At 44.3% G+C, this 21,615-nt stretch overlaps 1 protein-coding gene across 4 annotated transcripts in view; it reads left to right on the forward strand.

The window, feature by feature from the left end:
• SMOC1 (SPARC related modular calcium binding 1) overlaps positions 1-11,752 on the forward strand; it is a 96,983-nt gene extending 85,231 nt beyond the window's left edge. For 2 of the 4 annotated variants that reach the window (XM_044436289.1, XM_044436291.1), the window contains exons 11-13: positions 2,672-2,919; positions 5,754-5,804; positions 8,811-11,752. In XM_044436289.1, the coding sequence (XP_044292224.1) occupies positions 2,672-2,919; positions 5,754-5,804; positions 8,811-8,827 (316 nt within the window). In that variant the 3' untranslated portion in view covers positions 8,828-11,752. Of the gene's footprint in view, positions 1-2,275; positions 2,600-2,671; positions 2,920-5,753; positions 5,805-8,810 lie in introns of those variants that run through there. The other 2 variants (XM_044436290.1, XM_044436292.1) reach the window with 2 other exon arrangements.
• The last annotated feature ends 9,863 nt before the right edge of the window (positions 11,753-21,615 follow it).

Raw genomic sequence — 21,615 nt, forward strand, 5'->3', positions numbered from 1 at the left:
CTCAGGGGCTGCAGTCCAGTAGTGGGTGTAGCCAAAGGCAAAACAGAGAGGCCAGAAATGCCGGTATCTTTCAGCTAAAAGTGCTTGCTGCCAGCAGCTGAGCCTTAGGGGAAGCACAGCATCCTTTTAGAACAGAGAAAAGCCTACATAAGCTGGAAAACTGCCAGATGTTCTGTGGCTGTGGAGACAGGGTAGGGCCTTTGGGGGTCAGATTAGGACTCTAGTGGGGCTGGATTTGGCCTCTGGCCTGAGGTTCTGTACCCCTGCTCCACTCCTCTAGAGGAATCTGATGCGCATCACCACTTTTTCAGCACACTACAAATGCTCTTATCCCTTTCCTTTATGGGCAACTAAAGTGTGGCTTTGAGGTAGATCATAATATACTGTATGTAGGGCTTCACAATGTGGACATTGTCATAGATGGAACCTGGAATTCAGGGCTCCCAAGTCAGCCATTTCATGGTCCTGGCCTGGTCCATGGACGAGGGAGGAAACATCCTGTCTTCTCAAAGTGATGACATAAACATGTTTTTGTTGGCCCAATTAACCTGGGGCAGGCAGGGGAAGGGGAAGAGGGAATGCTGTTTCCCAGTGTATACATGTATTAGTCTTTCTGTGAATTATTTTTGTGTGTGGCATTAAAGGGACTGCTAGTTTTGTTCTGATGTGGTCAAGGAAAGTAGGCTCTTTAGACTTCCTACTGTCCCTTAATTTATTGCATTTGTGGCATGTGGTAGACTGCAAGGAAAACTAATCTTTCTGAACAGATTTACTGCAAGTTTTCTGCAAGACTTGCAGTTCAGAGGATCTTTCATGTGGCCCAAATTTAGTGAGAGATGGTGTCCTGTAGGGAAATCGTAAGCTGGTAAGAGCCTGACTCTCTGTTCCTTTGTCCTCCTCTTTTCCTGGTGGATTTGGCCAGGAGAGAAGCAACTGTGTGAAAGCTGCTGTTACAGAAGGCTGGCAGTAGATTTTACATAATCTATTTAAAAATTGCTAAGACAAGCCCTTCTCAATCAAATGTAAGTTGTAGACCTGCTTCACCAAGGGCTGTGTTAGACAAACAATGAAGGGCACTAATTTCAATTTGATTCCAAGTTGTTTATTACATTAGTCCTTTACTATTTTATGAAGTAAAATGTTTATTATCTGTAAGTTACTTGAACCCTCTGTTATCAGAAGTCTGCCATATTCTCTTAGTTATTTCTAGAGCGATTGGTTGTCAAATCTTGAATAATATGAAGTCCTAGATAGAGTTCAGAGCATGTCTAGATAATTTCTATGCGGTGAAAACACACTGGCAATTTCAAGATGGTATCTTGTGGGTTAAAACTAAAATATCTTACCTCATAGCACACTTTCAGCCGTTTTGAGAAGTTTTTATACTGCTTTTCTTCAACAGTTAAGGTAAAATACAAACTGAAAGAATCTTTCTTTTGTGCACTGCAGATTCACAATTTAAAACTGGAGGACTGGTAATGCTAGGGAGGACCGAGAAGATCAGCACTGATCAATACTTTGGATCCATTCAGCTGTTATAAAATGCCCTTCAAACACCTTTGTTTCCTGTCCTTCCCTTATTGAAGGTTATGTATGCTACATCCAGCTAGAAGCAAACAACAGCAGGAAACTTTGTTAGCACTCCACTCGTCTATACCCTTACCAAGTTCAGACAATAAAATAACTCACATTTGGGACTATGGGTTGTTGCCGAACCTATGGTTTTTTCTGGAAGCATAGTTTATTGTTTTGTCTGAACCTGGCCAAGATAAACCATGGTTTGTTATCCACAAACAACCTATAATGAGAACCCATGGTTTGTAGTTGGGTTGTGAACTGTGGGTTGTTTACACTTAACAAACCATGTTTGTTGGCATGGCTGGCTTCAAGTAACATGAAAATTCATGTTTTAACAACAAGCTATGATTCAATGACAACCCACACTCTCAACCCATATTCAACTCTTGGGTGTGGGTTGTTGTATTGTCTGAACTGTGCTTGCATGATGTGACAGCCCATCAGGCATTGCTACCCATGATTCCTACAGGGTGGTTTTTCCAGTGCAGCCAGCCACCCTGATAACCAATGACTTGTTCTTCATTTTCAATTAGAGATTTTAAAATGTGGAAATGAATATTACAACCTATGATGGTTTGGGCATAGCAACATGTATTGTGACTGTTGTCTTACTACACTGCACTTTGTATGGAATACTTTAAAAATGGCATCTAATGTGATCATGTCTATTTCCACCTATTCAACAATTCTCATTTAGGCATCTTTCTGTCATTCTCCATCCTTTGGCAGCACCTTGCAGCTCTGCAGGACTAAAGGGTTCTTTTCTCCCCTTCTTCCAACCTTTTTGTTGTTCCTTATCCCAAAAATGTCCTAATATCTCTATTGGTGACATAGCTCTTTGGATGTACATTCTGTGGTACTAAGAAGCAGACAAAGACAGGAACTGCGCTTCCACATGATGGTAGAAAAGAGTGCCTGTAATCCTCCTCAAAATCTAATGTACAGTTCCCTCTGGAACCAGATGCCTGGCATTCTTGGCCTGAAAGAACAAAGCTGAAGTCTACTGAGGGCCTGGCTTGTGAGTTGGGGTGTGCGGGTTTGTGTACATCTCCAAAAGTAGAGTTACATTCCTGCAAGTCTTCTTACTCTCAAGGTTCTCTGAGCCTGACCCCAGCCACACCTTGGAGGAGCGGGTGGTGCATTGGTACTTCCGTCAGCTGGACAACAACAACAGCAGCGACATCAACAAAAGGGAGATGAAGCCCTTTAAGCGCTACGTGAAGAAGAAAGCCAAGCCCAAGAAATGTACACGGCGCTTCACCGACTACTGTGATATTGACAAAGACAAGTCCATCTCACTACAAGAACTGAAGGGTTGCTTAGGTGTCGGAAAGGAAGGAGGTGGGTTGCATTTTTTGTTAACCACAATTGAAAGCATGCTTATGATGCTTGAATTACTCAGCCTGTATTAGAAGTCAGCCAGTTGTGCTTTGGTCACTGGAATCACTTGTTGCCTTTTGTCTCCCATTCTCCCTTATTGTGGCACCTGCAGTGTAGGTCACAGGTGAGCAGGAGGGAGACTGCATATTTCTGTACTTCAGCTCCCAGCATTCTTGACCATTAGCACAGTCTTCTGAGAGTTGAAATTCAACATATCAGAAGATCTACCTTCTGCCCACCCTTGGTACAGGACATGGATGAGTTAATCCATGGGAGTGCAGTGTGGTGGCAGGAGAAATTCACAATTGATTGAGAGTGTGGGGAAGAGGACAGAGGGTCAAATGATGCATGAGGAGGCTAGTAGTTGTGGTTCTTTGGAGACAGAAACCATTACATTTTAATAGCATGTATTCCTTCAATTATTTTCCCATTAATTTCCTGATTTTCTTGTATCTTGTGGCAAACTGTGGTTTGGACTTGGGGGCCTTTTTGATCTCAGCTCTATGGCTCTTTTCCGGAGTGAAGCTTGAACTAATTCTTGGTTTCTTACTTCTGGTGATTCTGTATGTTGTCCCTATTTTAGACTGGATGACCTGGCACCTGCAGGGCAAAGGATGCTCATAGTTATTGATCTCCACCACCTAGGGAAAAGCAAACCTAGTTTCCTCAGTTCTCAAGTGCTCACAGTTCCTTGGGAATGACAGGCCAAGGACTGCAATGAAGTCACTTGTGTTGGGCTTTTCTGAAGCCCCCTTGTGTCCTTGGGGGAGCATAGCTCAGTTACAGGCTTTGCTCATCATGTGCCGCACAGCCTGGGTGTTGAAATAGTGTAGCAGGATCCAGGATGTGGTGCACCCGCTTGTGAACCTCCCCCTTCTGTACGCTGTAGTTTTAGTAGTTGCCTTGCCGATACGCTCAGCCAGCTCATCTGCTTTCCAATGCCAGTGCCGGGAGACCTGGCCTTCTGGTTCAGCAGGGACCAGCCGCTGCTTGCAAAAGGAAGGCTTCTGTCTCTTGGCCCTGGCGAAGGGGAGGGGGGAGTATGGCCTCACTGCGCGGGCCAATCCAGGCAACAATATCTGAGAGCTGAAAACGGCTTGAAAATCATTTCCTATGGTTCTCACTGCAGCTGGATAGTTTGGTCTGAATTTTTATACAGACTTAATTAACACCTCCTAAACCAGCACTCAGACTAGTAAGAGCTTGTATAGTGGTATCAACACTTCTTGGAATTTTGTCAATACTCAAGAAAAGTGAACAAAATTTGCACATTAGGGAAAAGTATGTCCCTTTCAAGCACACAGATAGGCTGTCCTAGGGGAAAATGCCTGAAGTGTGCACAGCAAAGATGGGCATATTAGATGAATACTAACAAAAATATGTCCAAATATTTGTGCTAATGGAGGGAGGGGGATGGATTGCAGACTGATGCAATCATGGGCTGAAAGGGACTTACAGCCAGGAAAACTACAATTGAAAATTTTGCCCATCTTCTGTTTGCGGACATTTCATGTCTCAGTCTCACCTACACAGATATTGTATTAATTATTTTGAAGCGACAGAAGAATCTGTAGACCAAAGGCAAAACTGGTCGGAATAGTGCTGAGTACTCCTCTCTCTTTCAACTTCCCTTCAAGTCTGAAAAAGGATGTTTGGTTTGATTCACATTTTCTTTCAGGGATCAGAAAAGCACTTTCACCCATGTAGGTGGGTGGGGAACAACCCTTGACTTTCAGAAAAAGCTTTTTTTGCATGCTCTGCAACATGGAAGAAGTGGCTGGAAAATTCCATTATGTAAATGGCACACTTCAAATGGTTCTCTGGACCATTGTCTGTTGAGTTATTGTATACTTCCCATCCAAAGATGTTTCATCCAGTATAGGTGTGTATGCAATGTGTGTGCATCCTGCCCTCCTCCTCACCAGTTGTGTTGGTCTGCACACATGATTTGGATTGATGACATGGCGGGGGGGGGGGGTCGGTGTTTATAAGCGAGGCAGAAGGCTTAAGCGTACCCCACCCTGAGACCTGCCAACTAAGCTCTACATATCTGCATTAAACTAAGTTGTGAATTCTGATAACGGATCTCCTAGATTTCATGGGGTCCTCTGTTTTATAGAAGATACATTTGCAGACCTGGAACTGAAAGAACCTGCCCTAAAAGCTTCTTTGGAACCAATCACTTGAAAGCCAAGGAAACCAGAAGGAAAGCATGGTGGGAGGCTTTTCTGTGTGGTCAGTGTAGGGGGTGTCAGGTTGCAGAATGAAAATAGAGGTCCTTTATTAACAGGAAAGTGTATTTTTTTGCTTAGGAGCTGCCCAGAGTTGTCCAGTTTTTCTTTCAGTGGACACTGATGTATTACCACTGACTTGGAAAAGGCTCTTGACCACTCCTGTGGGGAGATGTACACCAAATTCATTTAGATGTCCAGCCAACAGGCCACCTGTGATTCCTCTGGGAGATGGTTACCTTTCTGAAATTCTTTGAATCATGAATCATTCTCTAGTTGTGGGTTATCAAAAAATATACCCAATGTTACACGTGACGCATTGGCTTGAGTATCTGTTTGTACTTAAATCCATCATATTAATGAGCGTATTTATTGAAAACACAGCCCAGCTTTTTTTGATTGGCCAAAATGCCTTGGCCCAGAGGGACATAAACTTCCACCTTCTGCTTCATGACCTGCTTGCAGGATTTCAGTTATTGTCACTGGCAGGCCAGTGCTACTGCCTTCTCAGCACTCATAATTCTTGGAATTAACTGGACAAAGGATGTTCTTTGTATTTTTCAGGCAGCATTGGCCATTTCCCTCATGGAAAAAGACAAGGTGTTAATCCTTTCAGTAAGTAGCTTCTGTAATTCTTTTTCCTACTCTCCACAGTCCCCGGATCTTTCTTGGTCAGGTATTTCAGACAACACAAGTTGATTTCACTTTAAAACACTTCAGACAGCTAACCTAGCATGACCGCTTGGGAAGTTGGGTCTCCTTGAATTAGCTCAAGGAGGTTTGGAAAGAAGATAACTCCCATTTCCATTCTCCCTCAAACTACACTTGATTTGGTAAAACACTTTTCCGAATAATGGTGTGCTCTATTTAAATATTCAGGTTATAGGATAGTATTAATACGTCTGTAACTTGCCATAATATTGTGCACATAAGTTACAATATTATAACAAATCACATAAGTTCAGTGAAGTCCCAAAACTATTTTTCTCTTATTTATGAATCACATTAAAAAGGCACGTCTAAGCACTACACAACAGTAATGCATAAATAGTAAAATACTTTGTAAAACTCAGGAAAACAAGAAGACTCTTCTGGGAACGCTTGCAGGAACCACTAAGGTTTCCATAGGCACCAAATATAGTACAGTGTTTTGTACTGTGGGTGAGCTCCAGAGAGTGGTGCTGTGATGCTGGAGATCCTTTTCTGAACTGTCACCGTGGATCAATGCTCTGCTACCCGAGGCACCACCAGGACAGGAGCTCCTGATAAACTCCACCTCCGAACAAGCAGGTGGAAGGCCAGGTGATAAAATGGAATGCATAAGTGTGGTGCAACAGACCATGCTGCTTAATGTGGACTGAATGTGGGCCAAAGCAGCCTGGCTCCTTTGAGTTTTAGATCCACAGCTATCCATCACACGGCCCTCTATGTAGGAAAAATGTTAGTCCTAGGGATGTGACTAGGGACTTACTGGGCGAGAAAGATGGCTTGTATAAGGCAACCCAAATTCATCATGCGGGTATCTCTGCCATTATTTATTTCCTGCATTTTATTTAAAGCAACTGCATGCTGCCTTTTCACAGCCCACGTTACTTGCAAAGGGGGAAAAGATCACAAAAAAATCCAATAACTTTCACAAATCAGCAAAAATCATAATAAAAATGGCCCCAGACAGGCAGAAAATAAAATCAGAAAATCTCAAGAATCCAAGTCCCTGCAGAATTAAAAAGACCTACATCCTTTCTGGAAACGATGAGAAAGAAGCCGTCTGCACTTTGTCTGGGAGGGCATTCCAGAGGCTGCCGCTGACCTGGGGACCGGCGTTGTGGCAGCCAGCATGGTGGCGAGCAGGGGCTTGAGTGTCCTCGGGCAAGACACCCCCAGCAGACCCACTTCCTTTCTCCGCCCGCTGCCGCTGCCACCGGCTCCTGTTGCCTGCTGTCACCTCCTGCATCACTGCCACCATTTGCTTGCTTGACGTGCAGCGAGCCAAAGAGCAAATGCAGTGGCCTGTTCTGCTCCTCTTCCCCATGACCTCCGCTGTCCAGGCCAGATGAACAAGCGGCCTGCAGTGGTGAAGAGCAGGCGCAGGTCGAAGAGGCGAGCCTTGTTTGGGGTGTGTGAGCAGACTCAGGCTGGTGAAGGGTTGAAGCGCAACCTCCAGCCCTCTGAATCCAAACTAGAAGCAAACTGCTGGCCAGTGCAGTTGCTGCAAATTGCAATGCACACCATATGGCCAGATATATTTTCATTTGAAAGTATGTTCCCATTCATCAAGGGACAAGCAGATTTATTCACTAGCTGCAGTTTTGGAGCCTGTTTCAAGGTCAGTCTAATGCAGAGGGCATCGTCACAAGCTCTGTTCCCCCTTTGCACTTCCAAAACAGCAGACAATTCAGCAAAATAAAGCAAAAGCACTTTATTCTCCAGTGCACTTTCCATAAGCACAACCAACAGTGAATGCTTGTGGGTTGGCCCTTTTGGAAGCAGGCAAGCCTCACCACTGCCCACCTCCCTTTTAGTCAGTCATGCCATGGGATCAAGAGTCGTGCCAGGCTCAGCCGGCTGCAGGAGTTCTTCTCACTCCCACTCCATGCAGTTGTAAATACTGACTATGCACAGTGTCCATAGCCTGGACACCGGGGAGCGTTCCTTTGAGATATGCCCCTTGCTTCTTCCGTTCAGCATCTGAGAATTCTGGCTCCTGGAGCCCCTTGTCAGCTGCCTAACCTTGGAGTGTGTGCCAAGAATAACTGCCCCTTCCATTCCCAGCAGGCACCACAGGAGCTGATCCTCGATGCATCAAAGTCTCTTGGCTCAGTGCAGGGAGGCTGCTCCTCTCTTCAGAAGGAGCAAGGCTTTCCAGCCTAGGTGTGGCTGATAAAAGATGCTTCCAGCTGTCATCCAGCAGCAAGGCTGGATGAGCTCTTCCAAGCTCCTGGTTTGTTCAGAGATGGGGAAATGGTAGCCCTGTTTGTTGCAGATGCCTGGAGACCTCAACTGCTATTTGGTATATGCAATCGCATTTGCCTCCTGACCTGGGGAGGGAGCAATGACTGCTCCTTGGGTCAGCCAGCATTTCTCTCCAGGATTCTGCATGCGGGTATTGATCTCAGGCACTGGGCATAATGCTTCAGGATCTGATTTCAGTCTGAGGCTTCAGCTCTTCATACTTGCCATCTGTTCCCTATATACCTCAGATTAAGAGGAAGGTATGCCAGCCCCAAGGAATGACTTGTAGGGATTCCTAACAGCATCTCTTTTTAGAAATCCCAAAGCTTCTGGTCTGGGCATTTCATATTGATCTTAAAAATGCAGACTAGAAATACAAAGTACTGGGAAAGGCTGTGCAGAAGCAAGCTGTCTGTGTGTGGATCTGTAGCCAAGGTAGATTATTGAGATTATCGCATAACTGTCCTAGCCCCTCACCCCACCCTTTTGTCAGGCTTGCTGGCTGTTACGAAAATATTGCCCTCCCAGGAACCATTAGTTATTTTTATGGGAACCTGTCTTGAAACCTATTAATTACCTACAATATGATTTTAATTAGAGTTGTCACTTTTTGTTTCTCCTCTCCCTCAAATTCCGCATGTTCTGCTCTCTATCACTCCACTATGTTAGTAGGACGTCTTGTCTAGGAGCGGATGGGATGGCATGGCACAGAAGGATTGAAGGAAGAAGGGACAGGACACACTGCTGTCTGAAAACGCTCATGTGGGACTGGCAACATCCAGTGTAGCAGAAATGGCAGCCACAACATTTGCACTTTTAAAAACAAATGGAAGAGGGATGGAAGTTGGTCTACTTATAGTGCTGTTATTTTCTACCTTGCAGAAGAAAAGGAAAAAGGAGAACATTACATTTTGGAAAGAAAACTGGACAGCTACTGATGATTTAAATTTTGAGGGTTGCTTGGACTTGAAGAAAATGTTTAATATACTGTATATAAATGTAAATTGTACAGTGGTCTTGAGCTGGGCTTAGTGTGATAATTTGGTCCTTGCCTAGGATTTCTTCTAAAGTAGCAGAAATTAAAGGGGCATAGTGGATTTTAGAATCCAGGAATGCACTGATTTTTACAACCAGTCCAAATTCAAACCTAAAATTGAGATCTTTTCCCAATCAGTCTCATTACGCAAAGGCCAGTGGTGCTGACTGCACACACATATTCATACAAATATTTCTTGTAAATGAGAGTACGTGTTCACTCATGAACCCAGACATGCAGAGCAAAGAAAGTCTTTGCAACATAATTGTACAAAACACGCCTGAATACTTGCTGGAATTTGATCCAGGCTGGCACCCATGTGAGTAACTACTGTTCCCTAATGCAAAATCATTAAAAGTTGTGTGTGAGAGAGAATAGTATGATGTGAAGTGACTGTGGATATTATTATGATTATGATTACATTGCATTTATACCCTGCCTTTGTTCCTCTTGCAAGGAAACCAAGGTGGCTCTCCTTCTCTCCATGTTACCCTCACAGCAACAACCCTGTGAGAGCCCAGGACTGCTCCACCACCCCCTCAGGAAGCTGCATGGCTAGTGGAGACCAGAACCCAGATCTCTTGGGTCCATGTCTGACACTCTGATCCACTGTGTCACATGAGATAGAGCTTTGGGCATAATCCACCTGTATAAATGTGACCAATAACCTTTCTGGTATGGACAAATGGAGCGCCAATTCGGTGCTGCATAAGGAACCTGTGGACCACAACCCCACTCAGCCATTGCTGACATGGCCAGTGATCAGCAGTGATGGAAGCTGTCACCCTCCAGGTATAGTTGGACCACACACTCCTCACCTCAGTGCAGTGGATGGACTTTAACCGAGGGAGGCCTCGCTCCAGCTTCCTGTTTGCAAAGCATTGGGTAGGCTTGGAACAGCTTCTGTATGAATGTGGAGATGTATCTGCCAGTGGGAATTCAGGTCCAGGCCTGTTTAGCTGCAGCCATAGAATAGTGATGAGTGCTTTCAGAGCATTCTGTTGTGCTGGTGAGAGCCGGTGTTAATACTTTAGCATGGCGGTAGGCGATCCCCCCTATGCTTCCTTTCATCCTGGAGGGACTAGCTGAGAGCTGCAACCTGCACATGTGGATTGTTGATAAAAGTACCCTAAATGAATGTTACGGGCATCTTCCCATAATTGCATGCCTCTGTCTCCAGCATTTGGGCAGCAGAGAAGGTGTGTGTGAAGATGCAAGGGCTGGCCTGCCAAAGAGGGAGCAGAGCAAATTGGAACGGGCTTAAAAACAAAAAAAAAAACAAAAAAAAAAAAGAGGTGGCCACCAGCAGCTCTTTTGTTTATGCTGCCAGAGTCTTTGTATTTAGCAGTGGGTCCTGCCCTTTTGCTTGCATTCTTTCTGGAGAAGATTGGTTGCCACCCTACTTGGGTTCCTATGCTTGCAGTGTGGACATGTAAATCTATATTAATCCTTCTGACGAACAGTGTGGCATTGCAAGTCCCTGTTTCAGTCATGGGCTGCTGTGTGTGGAAATATTTGAACACAGTTGCAATGGGAGCAGGATCACTGTTTGACTCTAAAGGAAGTGCTATTTTTCCTGAACATTTTTTCAGTGGCTTTAGAGGGTAGCAGCTTGGCACAGAGAGTCCAAAGAGACACAGTCGCCTTGGTCTGCAGCGTAGCTGTCATGTCCCCTGACTGCAGCACCGCAGATACTGGCCTCCTTATGTCTCCACCTGTTAGTGATGGAAGGGAGTTATAATTCCTGCCGATTGGTTGCTTCAAGCCAAAGTGTCCCTGCATTTCCACCTATACTTTGCAGCTTTCTGAGGAACATTCAGCCACACAGAGCTCTTGTACAATTAAGAGCTGAGTAGTAATTGCATGTATGCACAGGTAGTCTGGAACAGATTGATAATCGCCTAGGACTGGTGTATTTGGTGGCATTTTTGTCAAAACTCACCTGTAAGTGGATTTTGTGACAGAGTCATCAATAGTCCATAGTGATAGTTTTGAGCAGCCTTGATCAGCATGGCTGCTGGGTAAAGAAGAGAGGAACTGTAGTCTGAAATATGTGGAGAGAAGCAAGTTGGAAAAGGCTGGCTTAAAGATAGATTGTGAAATCTAATAGGAATCATGCCACTGTTATGAAGAGTACAGCATCATCCTTCTGAAATATACACCATGACAGGACAGCTACATTCTATTATGGCAACCCCAAGACAACAGTTTGTGACACTCAGAAAGTGTCAAGTGTGTTGGTTTTGGCTTATTAAATGTTCAGAAGACGCAAGGCTGGGTTGTAAAAATAAATGATCCTTTGGATTCTGTCCTTCTAAGTAGATAGAAGCTTGAAATTTGCCCCAAAAGTCTATTCCTTTTTAAAAACTGTGCCAAATTGTTTGACAAGTATATTGTAAGGCGAATCTTTGTCTCACGGAACAGCAGCACCCACTGCTGGCTTCTCTGCCATATCACATACAATGTATGTGCGTTCTCTACAAATCGCTCTCTGCATATGCTTTCACCTTTTATACACATGACTTACTGTGTATGTATTCCAGTTGCTTGGTTTTAATAGACAGTGTAAAAACTCTTGCTTTGTTTGTCTGACTATGTTGTGAGAATGAAGAACAAATTGTAAAGAAGTTCAGAAAAAGTCTTGTCATTTCCGTGCCCTTTTTCCTCATCCCAAGATGTTTTCTTTCATTGCTGTTGTTGGCATGGCAGAAAATGAATGGTACTGGCAAGTTCTTCTGCGGAAAGCCATGCCCTTTGTGTGGCTGCCTCGTCAAAGTGCTCGTGTAAGGAGAGAGACCTCCAAAGTCCAACTTTCCATGGTTGCCTTGCGTAAAGGGCATCCTGCGTCTGATCAATGGTCCCTCTAGCTCAGTATTTCAGGAAACTTTCACAGCACTGACATTTGAAAGAGTGCCTTTGCTGCTCCCTGAATCTGGTCATCTGAGGAATTAGGCATACATTAAATCAGCAGATGTGTGCCTCGAGTGTAAGAACATAAGTAGTATTTGGCTTGATGAGACTGTAGCCCATCTACGTACCTATAATTCTGTCTTCAGCAGAGGCAGCTAGATCTTTCTTCATGCTCTGACAAGTAAGGCTTGCGGCAATGGCCTGCCCTTCCTGGTTGCCCAGCATCCTTTTAATACACTGTTCCAAATTGGTCCAAAACTTTAACCCATCTCCTGTTGCTTTGCTTTCTATTTCACAAGAGTTTGCTCAAAAGTGATTGCAATCCACCTCACAGAAGGGTGCAGAGTTGCAGCGGGCAAGGCAATGAATGGGTTTTCCACCATATGTCTACACCTTCAGCAGAACCCTCTCCAGGCCTACTCAGAAGAAAGCCTCCTTCATTCCAGTGGGGCTGTCAGATGAGTGTGCAAAAGGCTGAAGTGGCAGTACTGTCGTTTTCATTACGGGTAATTCAGACTCACTTCACCCTGTTTTCCTCTCTCCTGCACTATGGTGGTCCCTGGTCGTGCCTTCATCTTTATTACACTCTCCATTCTACTTCCACTTAAAGGATTACTTTACATCTCACTTTCTTGCTTGCTTGGGGAAAATGAATATACCACCCACAGGCATATTTGAAAAATGGTGTGAGTCAGTTTTCTACAGAAAATGTGTGGGAGCCATCATTGTGGAACCACTCTTGAGGCCTGATTCAAAGGAAGTGACATGGAATCAACTTGGAATCAGCTTAGAATCAACACTGCTGCTTTTTGTAGCAAGCCAGGCCTGGGCATTGGCTCAGTAGGTGGATTATCCAGTCTCATCAGTGTGTAACACATCCTCTTTATGTAATCAGGAAGGCAAAATCTCTTGTGGCAACTGTCAGTGGAGAAAGCAAGCTAAACTGGCATGGTGGTGACATGGTACCAGGTGCTAGAACTCAAATACTCTGGAAACTCAAAGTGGAAAGGAATGGGCTTCGTTCTAAGACACACACCAGCTGGGATTTTTTTGCACTGTGGAATGACAATATCTGTGCAGAAACCAGTCATGAGGCTATATTCTGAATTTGGAAAGCCAGGCAGTTCAAATAACAGCGAGTTTGTACACATGGAAAAGCAAACATCATTTAGAATTGTAGACTTTTTGGAAGATATTGCAAAGGAACTTTATTGCCTTTAGGTGGCGCTGTTTGCTCTACTGTCTTATTAACAAGGTAATGAACTTGCTAGTCACAGTCCATTAGGTACTGCCTTTCAATTACAAATATTTGAAACTGTATACCTGTAAAATATAATCTTTCATCAGGAAGGGAAGCTTGGTAGAGGGAGCTGCTGCTCTGTGAACCTATTCAAGGAAGGATTTAAAGCATATAGATGTGGCACAGACCCTACAAAATTCCAATTGAAAGCAAGCTTTAAGTTAACTGTGACTTAACATATTCCATCTGCTGTAATGGGACTTGGTTATGACTAACATTAGCTGGATTGTGGGATTGACTAATGGACCAACCTCTCTGTAAAGAAAACATCATGCAAGCTTTTGAGTTCCACTGCTCTATTCTCCAGGCAGATTCTAGCTGATTCTTAGGGGAGTAGTTACTTGCCACCACTGAGAATTGGTTCTGATTAAATTTTCATGTTTCTTTTTTTCATGGTGGCTTCATAACAGTGATTTGTGATTACTTTCCTACCAGTGCTTAACATTCTTCATATAGTGTGATCTGTTGTTTTGTCATGACCCGGTTGCTTAAAAGTTACTTAAAACTTACTTAGGACATTATATTTTTATACTTTCACTGGGGTGGAGGCACTATCAGAAGAGAGATCAATATGTGAAAATGGAGACATGTCTTAATGAGACATTACTGTCATTAAGGTAGAGACAGTAAAATTGAAGCACAGATAAATTTGCACAAACCTTTATGGGTCAACCAATAAAAAACAGCAAAAGTCTTTTCCAATATTCCAATCAAGCATAGTTTGTGCACCTGTTTTCCAATTGTCATATGAGACTTCTTTCATTAGAATTCATGGCAGCCTTGCCTGTAAAAGCCCTGTTGATGTCATTAGCAAAAAGCAAACATTCATCTTCAGTTGCCCATACTTGAGAGCAATAAGGTAAAAACAATGTCCAGAATAGGGAAACTCACCATTGCAAAGGATTGTTGGATGTTTGAGTAAGCACAGGCCACAACTTGATATAATCCTTAATGTGAGGACTGCACCTGAACTTAAGGTTACATCCAAGAGCCCAGACGTGTCCACTCAGGTTTTAAATCTGCTTGTAAGGCAGACTGGAAAGACTGGATTAATGCTCTGCTTTCATCTGCTGCCTTTATTGACCATTCTGGCTGTACAGCATTTTAATAGAAATGGTGACTGTAAGTTAACAAGAGTGGCAGTGTCACATTTAAGGCATTGATGTTCACTTGGAAGGTTTAACTCCCTTTTGAAAGCGATTATGAGAAACAGGCTCAGTTCTGTATCAATAATGAACATGTGGCAACGGGGAGGGCTTTACAACTTGTTTAGCCAGTTGTCACCATTATGTTTAGTCCTACTTGTCCCTTCTTTATACTTTAATTAATATAAATAGCCCACTCTTAAAATAGCTTATTCTCTCCACCTTTTCCTTCTGAGTACTTCAAGAAAGGAGTCAATGCAATCAGGGAATCTGTCACTTATATCCTCACTGCAGAGACAGGGAAAGAAAATATTTTTGAGTATAGTTGTGTGTGCATGTTTAAGAGTGAGACACTGGAATTAATTCCCACAGCAAAATCAACATTTCTTTATACAAGCATGTGAGTATGCAGTCGCTCATCCTTCTTCCATCAGAGCCTTCCAGATATGTTGGACCATAGTTTCCATCCATCCCCAGCCATGATGGGAGTTGCAGGCCAACATACTAGAAGGCTGAGCTGGCTTAACCTTTTCACACAAGCATAAGGTAATCATGAAAACAGGCCATCGTAGATGAAGCAATGTCTTCCGTGGGACCGGTTTCTGTGCATGGAAGGCTGTGCAAGTTATCAATTATATTTTGCCTTTGGTAGAGTAACGCTAACTAAAAGGGATGGCGGAAGTGTAGACTGGATTGAGGCCAGAGCTGGGAGTACATTCTGTCCTGCTGGTAGGGCTTTGGGATTCAGTGCTGCTTCATGTCAGAAATTTGTGGAGTGATTTGAATGCATCTTTTAAAATGCATTTTTCTTAGCATAATGAATTCGAGAGCATGAATCTCAAACATGGTTTATTCCTGTTAAACATTTACTCATCCTAAGCTGACAGAGGATGTATCTCCTCCATGAACCTGGTCAGCATGTCCCCTACATGGTTTTTAAGGAAATGGGGAAATATTGATATTTAAATAAGATTAGGAGGGGTATTCAGCAGTTTCTACCAGAAGCTGAAAGTGCAATTTACTATATATCCCAGAAAAGGGAAAAGAGGAACTCTGCACAAACAGGCTTACAGTCCACCACAAATTTAAGCAATGAACAGATGAAATCAGCAAGGAAAAGGATAAAGCGCAGTGCAATCAAAAGACATTGTGTAGCTTTTCCATCCTTCACAGGTTTTCTGTTAGCAGGAAAAAAAGACAGTAGAAAGTCTGGGAAGGTTACACCATACAGTTCTGTGAATAAGGCAGGTGATTGCACGCTAGCCCTTCCATCTGGAAGCACCCAGCGGGGCAGGGGGTTACGCTCCTATGCGAAGTCAACATCAGAGTGAAGACGCCAGGCCAGTAAAACGCCTTCCCTTTCTCTACAGCAAGCCGAATAAGAATAAGAATAACCTTCATCTAACTGCACAGTTCTAAAAATATTTGAAATAGAAAAATCTCAGTACAAAATAGGGATGTATAATATTTTTTTTTCCTGTTTACAAAACATGCCTTATTCACAGCTCTAAATGTGAACACAAGCAGGAATGGAATTCTCAGAATTTTTTTTCCAATTCCCCGAAATTATGTATGGAAGTGCACACATGCAAATTTGTGACATCCTCTTGTATTTTCATTCTTTAATGTATGGGGAAAATGTCATTTGCGGCAGTTTCTTTAGGAGAAATTTTGCAAGGAAGGGGGAATCCTCAAATATTGCCTTAAGAGCTCAGTGCCACGGAGAGCTGAGAGCCCAAGGGGAGCAAACTGAAAACCAGGTGAAGAGTGGAGATGGGGTGGGGTAGCTAGAAATGGAGAAAAGGATGCATAGAGATAAAATCAGCCGAAGAGCTTTCTCACTGGCTGGGTAAGTCACTTCTTAGTCAGTTTATACAGAGAAGCTATTTTAAAATTCCCCCAGCATGGAAGTGACAGCCGCTGACAGAAGACAACGGAGATGTGAATGATGCTGCAGCCAGGCACCAGTGTGTCCATCCGTCCCCACCATCCTGCCACCCTAAGATGGAAGCAACTAAAAGAGCTCCTGTGCTTTCTCACTCAGTTCTTATTTAGCACAAGCATCTAAAAATGGCCAGTGCAGATTCCTGAGCAACTAGAGTTCCTTTTTTATTTGGCAGGTTGGAGGTGGGGGAGGGGAGGGCTGGGGGAGGGCAGCCCAGCTGTGCCCTTCCCATTAAATCCAGCAAGCCAGGCTCTGAACGGTTTCCCATAATCCTCCAGAGTGCCTCCCCCCCCCTCCCCGCCCATTCAAGCTGGCCTGAAGCAGTGAGAGTACAAACTTGCAGTCTTACCCGATTATCAGCAATAGTACAGAACAACCCTGCTGTGCTGGCTTGTGGGCTTTGTGGAGTGAGGGCTTACAGCAGTCCTGCAATGCAGTCCATTTGTGATATTGCGGGTCGGGGGGTTGGCTGAGGTTGATTTGGTTCCCCAGTAAAAAGCTTCCCATTTTTCTCAGGCAGCAGGGCAGGTCCATGGGCTCAAGCTGTCCCTGAGAGCGCCACCCCATCCAGCTCCAGCGCAGGGCTGCCTGCAGGTCACTGACATTTTTCAGTGTTCACAAGCTACAATAAACGCGTGCACTTGAAGTAAGGCCAAAGCACTCTTGTCCTTGATGCCTGCCTTTCTTTGTTCAGACCCCAGCAGAGGCCCAGAGCCAGCCTGAATATTGGTGGTGAGGGGGGCAGTTCTTCTGGGTTGCAGGCCTTTTAAAGACAAAGCTGCAAAGCGTTTTTAACCAATTATTTGCTTGCGGAAAAATGGGGACAGTGAGAAAATGTGGAGGGGGTTCGTTCAACCCTTGCTACAGGCCTGCCTCAGTTGCAGGCCCGCAGGCCCGCATTATTGTTGTAAGCCACCCCGAGGCTTCGGCAAGGGGCGGCATAGAAAAATAATAATAATAATAACAACAACAACAACAACAACAACTCACATGCAGCGGGAGAAGCTGCAAGAGGCTGTTGAGATATCTTGCTTGTATGCCAACAACAACATACAGTGTGTTGCCCCTTACATGACACAAAATGGCATTGCTCCACACAAGAAGGGAGGTATCTGGATTGCGGCATTCCAAAGGCTGCAGAAGTAGCAAAACAAAGAAACAGGCTAGGCCCAAGTTGAGCCTCAAGCTCCTGCCCCAGTGAGGACTGGCTGCTGACTGGGTGGGAAGAACTAGCTGGAAAGTGGGCACAGGTATGCAGTGCAGCGCTAGGTGATCGATTGAAGACATACCTGAACGGTAAGCTGGCCTGAAAGGCAACATGCTGTGTCTCTATGAGGAAAGCTCTTTTAAAAAAGAGAAGACTTGAATGGGGAAGGGAAAATTTAGGACATGATTCTGTGCAGAGCAAAGCCCTACCATTTTGGGCATTCTCTTGTCAGCCGGCAGGTGTTGGACTGCTTTCTGTCTAAGCATGCATAGGACTGCAACCTCTGAGGTTATTTAAAGCGGCGTAATAGATGACTGTACACTCCAGAGCAGGAGAGGCTCAAACAGATCCAGAAGAATGCCGGTGTGGCTGATGAGAGGAATCAAAGAATCAAGGGAAGGGCTGAAGTCCTCCTTTGAAAAGTGGAAGCCTTGCCACAATGTGGACATGACGTCAAGGACAAAAATTTGGGCAAAACCCATGGTAGCTAACAGAAGGTGGGATGAAAAATTATTTTGAGGAGCACATTGTTTGAAATGTGGAAATAAACATTATTTACAACAATTGAGTAACTTTTGAAGCAGAAAGCTCACTAGGGATACCGTTGGACTGTGAGATGACGAAGGTTTGGAAAGTTAATGAAGGGTAATAGGAAAATTGCTTTGGTGTTGAGAGAGAACTCTGGGAAAGGGAACTCATGAAATAAAGGCGTTATGGTGGTGTGAATAATTTGGGGCAGGGGTAAGGAAGAAACATATGGAGACGTCTGAGGAGTGGAAAAATAAGTTTTTCTTTCGTCATTCTGAGGGTGCTTCTATCTCCATTTATTTCAGTGGGAGAAGTAGAGTTTGTCCCCACCCCCATCAAAGCAGGATTATTTTGTTCTAAGGTTGTACGACCTAAATATTATTTAACATGTTAGGACACCACTTTGCACAAAGTGACTTTCTGAAAGGATTCTAAAGCAGAATTCTCTGTGACGAAAGCATTTCATTGGCCAACTTAGTATTTTACACCCATTGTTCCCAGGGTTTTAAATATTTCTTGGCATGACAGATCCTCTGAATCAGAGCTGAATCCGGGCTTATTTCTAAACGTACCTCAGGGATGGCAACGAGTCTTTTTCCTTCACTGCAGAGTAGCAAAATCCTGAGTGCAAACTTTTTTGAAACAATAGCGAACTGCTATACAAATTAACAAATGTTCATTCTTGTTATCTCCTTGGGTGTTATTCTTATTCTTATTATTGAAACATAGAAGCAAAGCTATTCAGAAGGGATCTCCTGGGTCATCTAGTCTGACCCCCAGCTCCAGCCAGCTCCACTCATGTAATCCCCAACATGTGGTTGTCTAATCGTTCCTTGAACACGCCCACTGATGGGGCCTCAACCACCTTCCTTGGAAGCTCATTTCATATCCTAGGGTTCTTAACTGTCAGGAAGTACTTCCTGAGATCCAACCTGAAGCCTGGTTCCTTGAGCTTTGCCCCTTTGGAACGTGTCCAGCCTCCACTGCAGGGAAGAAGAGGTCATGGCCCTCCTCCGTATGACATCCCCTCACATACGTGTAAGTTGCTAAAAGATCCCCTCAGTGTCTCCTCTTCTCCAGGCTGAAAAGACCTAGTTCCCTCAAGCTCTCCTCATATGTCGTCCCTCCCAACCCGGCTACCATTCTTGTGACCCTGCGCTGAACCGATTCTTACCTAGCTATGTCTCTCATATAATGTGGAGCCCTGAACTGGATGCAGTACTCCAGTTATGGGTGCACCTGAGTTGTGTAAAGTGGCATCAACACGTCCCTACATATGGAAGCCACGCTTCTGGCTATATATCCAAGGGTGGCATTTGCCTTCTTAACCACTGTGTCGCACTGCCAGCTCATGCTCAGCCTGCTGTGAACAAGTACCCCGAGGTCCCTTTCACAAGTGCTGCCACTTGTCCCCCATCCTGTGACACCTATTCCCGTGTCTCAAGTGCAAGACCTTGCACTTATCCGCACTGAATGCACTTTATCATCATTGATGTCTTCTGTACAGAGCAATGTGGTTTTCCCTTCAGGGATGTCCTTAAAATGTAGGATGTCTGACAAACCTGTTTTGATTCACAGGTAAACCCTCCCTTGCTCTAGTTCTGTTCACACTTTAATTTTGCATTGGTTTTAACACTTGCCTTTGGTGTTGCTCCCTGTTGTCACATATGCAAGAGACCACGACAATAAAAAAGAGGAAAAATGTTCCTAGAGAGCTTGGCATCATTTTTCCCCCTCCAATAGGAAATCTATCTGAACCATTAATTGATTTTTTAGTAAAGTAATGGTAGTGTTTCTTGTCTGCTTTACATCTGTGCCTAAGACTAATTCTCAAGGAATGGAGAGAAGCTACCCCAGTCCACTTAGGATGATTTTTTTTTTTTTTGGCCCTGCTTCAACTAAAAAGAAAGTTATATCCCACTGGAAGCAACTTTTTGCATTGGGCACAATACTTAGTTATGGCTGCATTCCACTGGATTATGTTCTCTTTGAACAACAGTCCTTAACACTAAACTAACTCTTCAGTGCATTACGCCTCACTGCACGGCTAACATCCCGTTCAGGAATTTCTCAGAAGGACCATAGGACAACAGGCTAAACCTGGAAATGTAAAGGCACGGTTTCTGCTTTACCCTGTTAAAGGCCAGGTCTGAGAAAGAGCTTGAACCTGCGGATTTGGCTGTGAAAAGGCACAGCTTCTGGAGCACTCATGAACCTGGGCTTAGGTGCTCATGCAGAGCTGGGCGGTTCTGGCCCAACTGCAGCCAGCATTTTCCCATCTGGCTCAACCCTGTTTCCTCTCTGATTTGACTCAACACTTCGAACTAATTGTCTGTAAAGGCATTTGGCTTCTGTCCAAAGACATGTTCTTGGTGTAACTTTGAGGAGGAGATGCAAGACGTGAGTTTAATAGGCCTGCTGAGGCTGAAAATTTCCCGGGAGAAAGGGCTGAATAGGCGGGTGTGACACATGCCGCTATGAGATGGGGCCAGGAGACAGAAGACCTCAAGGCCCCTTCCAGCTCAGTGATGACATGATAGTAAAGTTGGGATCTGGGCAATGGAGGGGTCCTTAACACCCAAAACTCCCAAACAAGTGCAGATGTTGGCCAAGCCCCTTTCATTTCCTGAGCTGTTGTCTGCATATAGGTGGATTGTTCTGGAAGGACAGATCTTTTGGGAACCAGGGGCTGGCTCCGCCCCTCCCGCAGGAGGTGAAGTTATCGGGTCTTTTGTGATGGAGCTCTGAGTTACTGAGGCAGAAGTTCAGCTTACCTCAGCTTCGGCCAGGCAGGGATTGGATTTCCATCACATTCCCAGAGTGGTTTACAAAATGGAATAAAACAAACTGTCAGCACCAAATCATGCATGTTGTTTGTTGTAAACCATCCTGAGATGCTAGTATGGGGTGGTTTATAGCAACTTTAAATAAATAAAAAATGATAAATAATAAACTATTAACCTGTACGCTTTGGCTCAGTATAGGTGACTGTTGGCACGTGATGCACTTCTTGGGATTTTCCAGCAGTTGCAGGAATACAGACCATGGTGTGTCTAGAAATTATGGTGATCAAGACACAGCTATGGTACCTACCCTACCATAGTGCAACCCCAGCTGTGCCTTGGTTATCCCAGGGCAAGTGTTTATATGGAGACTCCTTCAGGCAGCATAAAATTGGTAATGTGCATGCCTCTGGCTTAAGCTCCTCTGATCTGATCCTGTCATAGCAATTCCTTCACAGACCACATGGTATTTGCCCCCACAAGAGAGCGGAGTGCTCTGTGTTAACTGATCACTACCCCCCCCCCCCACACGCACACTTTCTATTAAAGTCACCCATTCATGGCTTTCAGCTTCCGTGTGGCAGAGGAACTCTGTGCTTTGCTGCAGAATTGTTTGTGTG

Source organism: Varanus komodoensis, unplaced genomic scaffold (assembly GCF_004798865.1).
Source record: "Varanus komodoensis strain SLA01 unplaced genomic scaffold, ASM479886v1 scaffold3, whole genome shotgun sequence".
In the NCBI taxonomy this organism is placed as follows: Eukaryota; Metazoa; Chordata; class Lepidosauria; order Squamata; family Varanidae; genus Varanus; species Varanus komodoensis.